Source organism: Punctularia strigosozonata, assembly GCF_000264995.1.
Source record: "Punctularia strigosozonata HHB-11173 SS5 unplaced genomic scaffold PUNSTscaffold_18, whole genome shotgun sequence".
Taxonomy (NCBI): domain Eukaryota; kingdom Fungi; phylum Basidiomycota; class Agaricomycetes; order Corticiales; family Punctulariaceae; genus Punctularia; species Punctularia strigosozonata.
Genome location: NW_006767450.1, coordinates 236,715 through 244,054, shown reverse-complemented (window position 1 = coordinate 244,054; position 7,340 = coordinate 236,715). Strand labels below are relative to the sequence as shown.

Genomic DNA, 7,340 nt, shown 5'->3' with positions numbered 1-7,340 from the left:
AATGCCTGCGACTGGAGAGTATGATCTCGCGGTTAACAATTCAAGAGGACAAGAAAGGAATGAACGCATCAAGAAAGGAATACTATTACAAGGCGGGCGATGAAGCAAAAATGGAAGCAATGGACGTCGATGGAATGCGCCTAGAGATCGTCGGAATCGGCTCGGCGATGCTGAGGGATGAGGCCATGCATTTGGCAACGGCGGACCGTCTCCCAGACGTCGTTCTGAAACGACTCGAGGGACTCCTGGATCTTCTTAATCGAATTCCGTACGGCGGTCGTTCCGCGTCGCGCGTTGACCGAGTGTTCCAGCAAGAGCGATTCGACGTGCTCGAGACGTTCCAGGAAGGCGTCGAACTGTTCTTCAGTCATGGGTGAAGCGTCGGGATGATCGGACATAACGTCCTCCTGATGGTACGCATGTACTGGTGGTCCTCCCGTCCGTCGAGCGAAAGAGGGCCGTCGGATAGACGGGCCCGGCGATGACGCTGGTCGTTGCGTCGGCGAGTAAGAGCGCGATCGTGAAGGTCGATATCTGCTTGTCGAAGGATCGGATGGGCCGGACATGGCCGCTCCGCAGAAGTACGACGTAGGCGACGAGGAGTAGGTTGCTACAATGGATGAGATGTCGGCATCCTCGAGCCTTCGCGATGGACCTGGAAGCTCTAGACGTGCGTCCAGTTCCCACTCCGATGGCGTTGGGGACGTGAGTGTTTGCGGGCGAATCGGACGGCAGGTGCGGATATCGCGGTACGTATGGTCGATGTCGTTCGGGAGAGGCGGATTCGTCGGAATATGCGCGAGAGAGAGAGACGGGGACGGCGGAACTGTCTCCGGCACAATCTCTTCATCCTCAGGCGGAGGCGTTTCGATGCGCGGGCGCTTCGATGCTCGACGGTCAGCACCTTCATCCGGAGGCGGAGGCGCTGAATCTGTAGCCAACGTCTGGCTTTCTCCTTCGAGGCAGCTATGGACACTCGCAGTCGGCGAACGTCCTCGGATGGCGGTGGAGGGCGGAATAATGTGTGCCAGGGAATTGGTGACGAACTCGGCGGTCGGAGTAGTAGTGACGATGTAGAACACATCGCCTGAGGTTGCGGGCCACGAATGAAGCTGCGGAATGGTGACATCGGATGGGAGATAGACGACGGCGTCCTTATGGTCGCCGGGGACTCGTCCGAGACCGAATACGATGGGTTGCTCCGCGAGGAGCGATTCGATTTGCTCTTCATCGAGGGTAGAGGCGTCGAAGTAGATTGGCGCAAACGAAGGGGATTCTGTACGCACCGGCCGAGAGGTGGCCGCGTACGGCGATTTGTTCATGGAGCGAGCAATACCGAAGTCGAGGGGCACGGATAGTCAAAGAAAAACGAAAGAAAGCGAAGCGGTAACGAGAATATTAAAGAATGGATAACAGAGAACGAGAACGGGGGGAAATCTCTTCATATAAGCGAATGTATCCATACCCTGTCAACGGAGGGGCGTGTAGATCGTCCAGCTGAGTGACCGTGGCGCGTTGGAAGATCCAGTCGGAGTAGGTGCCTTGCTCGTTCGTTCCGGATCGGTGCGGTCCCGCCTCTCTTGTGGCTAGCACGAAATGCGTTGATTCATCGTCGGATAGCGGCCGAGTCGCATCTGTTTCGGTAGGGTCGTCTTCTTTGTCCGAGAGGGCGGCGGACGAGTCGCCGCTAGACAAGAACGGGCTAAACGACGGCGACGAGCCGTTTGCGATAACGAAGCTCTGCGGCGACGAGTTGTACGCGCTGCCGCCAAGAGATTCTGTTGACCATCCATGTTCGGGCAGGGCAGCGTCGTCTTTTCTTTCGAAGGTAAAGAAAGACTCGCCTGAGTGCTGGAGCAGCGGCATGCGTTCGTAGTCGTCGGAATCGTCGTCATTCTCCTCGCCGGAGAATGGGTCGTCCGATAGTTCTTCATCCGCTAGTGAGGCAATGTCGTCGGTGAGTCCGGAATCTTCGACGGTGATGAGATCGGTATCGGACGGTGAGCTGTACTCTTCGACATCCTCCCATGCTTGCAAGTACGCGACTAATGCTGCCGGTTGCAAGGATTCCTCATCGCTCGATAGTGGCGTCGATGAACCTTGTCGTGCACGGTTGTGCGGATACGAGTGTATCGTCCGATCGCTCGCAAGGTGAGCACTTGGTTCCTCGTATAGACCCCATGCAGAATGTCGTTCCCACTCGCCGGAATCTTCTTCTGACTTGGTGAGAGCAAATCGCGTCGGTTCTAGCTCGAATACGCGAGTCGATTCCGCGTGCATCAAGCAAAGACGGCCTTGAGGTCCGATAACGGGCATAAGCGAGTTTTCAAGTAAGTAATCGGCGCCTAGAATGAGGTCGCAAGTCGATAGGCGGTTGAGGTAGAGAGATCCCCATGTTACGAGGTGAGCGTCCAATGTAATCTTGACAGTAGGATCTTGATCCAATAGCTCTTCGGGACCCCATTTCGGCGTATGAAGGTACGCCGGGATGTCTTGCGTTACCGACTGCCGGTGGATGTGATTCGCCATGTGCTTGTTCCAGAGCGCGAACCGGATAGTACTGAACTTCGCACCGGGATCGATCACAGCGGTGAGTTCTTCTCCGAATACGCGGACGCGACGCGTTCCCCATCGCGGAATATCGGTATCGTTCCGGGCTAGGCTGCGCGGAGGAGGGACCATCCCTTTCCAGAAGCGCCATACGATGTTGCCTGAGTCTTGCCGATCTGGTACCGGCGAGGAAGGCCGTGAGCCTAAATCTATGTCGGACAGTTCGTCATCGTCCGGCCTTATTCGATCGCGATTCAATAGGTCTCGCGAGACTTTATCGACATCGACGCCGTTTCCTCCTAGGCGTGCTACGGTGATCAAATCCGGAAAGATAAGACCTAGGCGCTTCGCGCCTTCCGCGCATACGGTAATCGAGTTCGTTCCGAGCCAGGCGGCACCGAGAATGAGATCGACATGAAGGTTCCGCACTACGCTAAGCGTAGCAACGGTCTGCATGCCGGCGAGTTCAAGAGAGGCGTCGAATATGGCTCCGATAGATAGTCGGTTCGAGTCCGGGCAGTTCTCAGAGTCGAATGTGACGGTAAGCGGCGTTTTCGAATGCTTCCAGATCTCCTCATTGATAGAGTTTAGCTGGACGCCGGAGTCGATGATAGCGTATATAGTGAATCCTAGTACTTTGACGGGGATAGTGCCCCAGCTCGTAACGAGATCGGTCGGAACGAGCGGCGGATCTCTTGGTACAGGCGACGGGAGTCTTGTGCCGCTATCCGCAATAGGTTCCTGAGAGAGAATGACCTGGTCGAGTGTAGCCTCCGAGAAGTCGGGTTGGATGCCGTAGATACGCCCTGGAACTTCCGGCTCCGGGCTACGTGGTTGCCGCGATCTCGTGCGTTCAGCTGCTGCGACCGTTCGTCCGCGCATAGTAAGAGATGGCGCCGACCCGGGACTTGGTGGCGGCACGAGCTCTATCTTATTCTCAAGCAGCCACGGTGTTCCGAGGACAAGATCATATTGGCCTTCGTTAACGATCGAGAAGTCGCTCGAGGTCCATTCTCCCCAAGGGCCTCGCAATCGGAAATCGTAGACGCGGCCGATGACCGGTATCTCTTTCTCCGGCGAAACGTGTATGACGAGTTCTCCTAGGTTAGACGGCGGTGGAGATCGGATCGTGTCGAATAGGCGTTGGTGGATGAGATTGACAGTAGCACGGGTGTTAATCAAAGCTAATATAGAGTTCCCCTTCTTTCCGAAAACTTTGACGGGAATAGCGGCACAGTGGGAAGGATAGAAGCGCGGTGTGGGATCGGTGTGAGCCATCGCAAAGAGCCCAAACGCGGCGGAGACTTCATCCGATATCGCTGAGCTCGCGATTGCAGTGTGCGCTCGCTCCTCGTCGTGAGCGTCCGACATTTCTCTATGCGTCGGATGCGTTGCGATTTCTGTAGATATCAGATTTGTTCGTAGCGGCTGCCTGACAGTAATAACATCGCGGCGATAGATGTGATTATGGTCTACCTCGATTTGCTCGAGGTGAAGTTCAGTCGAGACCGCGTCAAGATCCTTCGCGGACGATTCCATAAAGATCTTCATGCCGCCGGCGATAGTGAGGATGGGGACTTTGTCGATAGTCACTAGTCCTAGCGGATTTCGTTGTAGCCAGTCTCGTCCTAGCAGCAAATCGACCGGTAGACTGGGGGTGATGTAGGCGTTGATCGGGAGGAGATAGTTGCGGATCTTGATCGGGAGATCCCAGACTAGTCTCGACAGGCAGAAATCCCCAGTATCGTCCAGGCAGAAGGTCCGATCTTTCGAGTGATCCAGAGCTACAGCGATACGAGAGTGTATAACCGTATGAGTTGCTGCCGGATAGAGGAGTGCCTTGATGTGAAAGCCCTCCAGATCGACGGAAAGAGCGGCCCAGGGGACCGAGAAACTTGTCGGAGAGCAGCTCGTAAGTCCCATCGAATCCAGGAGCCAGTGTCCATCGAGAGCGGTGCCGTAGTCGACATAGGGAATCGGAAGTGGAGGACAGTCAAACGGCGGCTTTGGATACGCACCGCGACGCGTGAAGTCGTCGGACTTTGATCGGAGTGTTATGCCTGTAGGGGCGCCGGAGTTGCCGGTGACTTCGGCATGCTCGGCACGTGCTCGGCCGTGTCGCGCGTCGTGCAGCTCTAAGTCCGTATTCTCTATCTCGTCTTCCTCTATGTCGTTTGGCGCTCGTTCTCCGGCCTCTTCCTCTTGCGCTATAATCTCTGCCTCTTCAGCTTGGGATACTCCGCCAACGCGGCGCTGATCGACATCTTGAAGTTCCATCATGAAAGCGGCTCGTACTGGCGATCGGATGACGCGCGCATTCTGGGGGACGGGTACGACGGCGTAGACGCGATCTTGTTCATCCTTGAAGACTAGGAAAGTGCCGTCTTTGCGCATGTCGATGGTGAGTCTGTTTTCGATTTGCCAAGGGCGTCCGAGTAACAAATCGAATGGTACTTTGTCTCCGACGTATAGGTTGGCCGTTGTCACCGCCGTTCCGCATTGTACGACGACATCGGGGCAAATCCCTTCCAGGATCTTGACATTTCCACTCGCATCGACCATCTTCGCAGTCTCCCGCATATCCCGAGGTACTTTGACGTGCTGATCCCAGACCTTCTTGTTTAGGATGCTCATCTGCGAGCCTGTATCAATGATCGCCTCCACGTCGTGTCCGGCGCATTTCACGAAGACTTTGATTAGCGGGCCATGAGGCGAAGTTGATACGCTAGTGGGATGGAATATGGCTTCGTGAACGGCTGCGGGTGGGCCTTCCGGTGCGTGTGCGCGTGTTATCTTCATGTCGCGTACTAACTTGCCGGCGATCTCTCTATTTCCAGCCAGCAACTCCTCCACTGATACGACGAGCGGTGTCTTGAGAAGCTTGGTATACAAGGCTTCGGCATCAACATGCTTCGCCAGCGCCGATCGAGCTATCTCTCTAGGCTTCTCCGGGTGAGTCGCCTTCGTTTTCATCGGTTCATCCTCCATAATGTGATCATCGTTAGCCGGATCGAACATCATCGGCTCCGGGGGGTCTAAACGAACAACTTTCGCCTTCCTTGGCCGCTCTCGAACGGGTAATTCGACTGCGTCTAACCGGCGCTTCTTGGCTGCTCCGACATACACGAAGCCGGTGTCCTCTTCTTTACTGTTGTCGTCCTCGCTTGCATATACCTCGTCGGACTCTTCTTCCGTTCGGTCCTTGCTTTCCAGACGCGCCGTTTCCTGCTCATAGCCGGTATATTCGCGGACTTGAATGAACATCGATTGCGGCGGTCCGGACTTAGCCATTTCTTCGATAATCTGGACCAGAGGCTGGCCGTCGACACGTATAATTCGACGACCGTCGGCCATCATGAGACGACCTCTCATGTCTCTGCGCAGAGTGCCGGCAGCTAACAATTTCTCCATCTTGGCGCAATCGCCCATCATGTGGCCGGACTCGCCACATCCGAAGCACGTTCGCGGGTACGTGGTCATCTGTTTCGGGAACGGAGGCCGGCTGGCTGTTGGATAGGTTGCCGAGAACGGCGGAGGCCGCGTATGAAAGTACGGGTATGCCGGTGGTGCTTGCGCGAGAGGGCGGCGCGTTTCTTCTTCGTGAGTGAACGCCGTCATAACTTGACGACTTTGCGCTAATGCCGGTGCGACTAGAATCTTTCCGAGAGATGGGTCGATCCTTGTGACTTCTCGGAAATAGTATGCATAGCGCGGATCATTTATCTTCAAGCCGGCCATCTGGTGAACGATCGCTTCGACTTCATCCATTTGTCGTGCCTGATGTTCTTCTTCCTCTAACTCGTACAGGGTTCGACGAGCATCTTCGCGCGCAACAGGCGACCGGGATCGGATCCTTGGCGACGTCTTGCGGCCTCTCTTGGGTTCTTCCGACTTCGTTCGAGGTTCTCGGCGCTCCCTTCTCTTTCGGTCATGCCTCGGGCGCCATCTAATGTATTCGTCTTCATCCGTGATATCGGAATCGCTCCAATCTCCTCGGTCGCTTTCTCTTCGAGGATCCAACGGTGCGTCTTCGTCATCCGACGTCACAAGGTTGACATGTCGGTTAGGATCGAAGGTGTCGCGATCAAAGATAAACCGAGCAGCATCTTTTGCCATGTCAATCGGGTAAGGTTCGGTGCGGCTGATACTCGGTTTGAGGAGGAGAATGCGGGCCTCCAGTTCTTTGTAAGTTTCGCGCGGCAGTCCTGCCCAAAAATACGAGTCGTGTTCGCGTTCGCTGATCTTTCCTTTGTCTAGGAGCCATCCGGCGATGCGTCCGAACTCCCGAAGATAGTTGCGGAAGCTGTATATGTTGCGAATATGTCCGCGCCGAGATCGTTTGAGTTCGTGAGCTAGGTCTTGAATTTCAAAACGTCTGTCTGCTCTATCGGCACTGAATTGCTCTTCTATTTCAGCGCGAAGGTTCGGCCAATTGCGCGCGTGAAAGGCGCGCATGCCTTCGATGACTTCGGCGACCTGTCGAGGGCAGTACCTCAATAGGTAAGTGCATTTCGTGGTATTGTCCAGGTTGTTGACAGTGCTGAGTTGCTCATAGGCATCGAGGAAGGGGATGACTTCGTACCATCTCCCTTTGAAGAATGGTGCTTGCTTAGTGCCCGGAATAGGCATATCGATTGGCGTACGGTTCGCCATGACTGTCGGTGAGTCGTGAATTAATATCGAGTTCGATAACGATAACGAGGAGACGGTGGATAGCGTCGGGGAATATAGAACGTCCGAGTCCGATGGATGAATAGCAGGAGCACGAGGAAATACAAGAGTAGACGCGG

At 55.2% G+C, this 7,340-nt stretch overlaps 2 protein-coding genes across 2 annotated transcripts; both read right to left on the bottom strand.

The window, feature by feature from the left end:
- Nucleotides 1-140: 140 nt before the first annotated feature.
- Nucleotides 141-1,322, bottom strand: PUNSTDRAFT_138697 (uncharacterized protein; the record flags this gene model as incomplete). Its single annotated transcript, XM_007388383.1, has 1 exon — nt 141-1,322. The coding sequence occupies one exon, from the start codon at nt 1,320-1,322 to the stop codon at nt 141-143; it is 1,182 nt and encodes a 393-aa protein (XP_007388445.1).
- A 76-nt stretch (nt 1,323-1,398) lies between these two features.
- Nucleotides 1,399-7,203, bottom strand: PUNSTDRAFT_138696 (uncharacterized protein; the record flags this gene model as incomplete). Its single annotated transcript, XM_007388382.1, has 1 exon — nt 1,399-7,203. One exon carries the CDS (start codon nt 7,201-7,203, stop codon nt 1,399-1,401), a length of 5,805 nt encoding a protein of 1,934 aa, XP_007388444.1.
- Nucleotides 7,204-7,340: the final 137 nt, after the last annotated feature.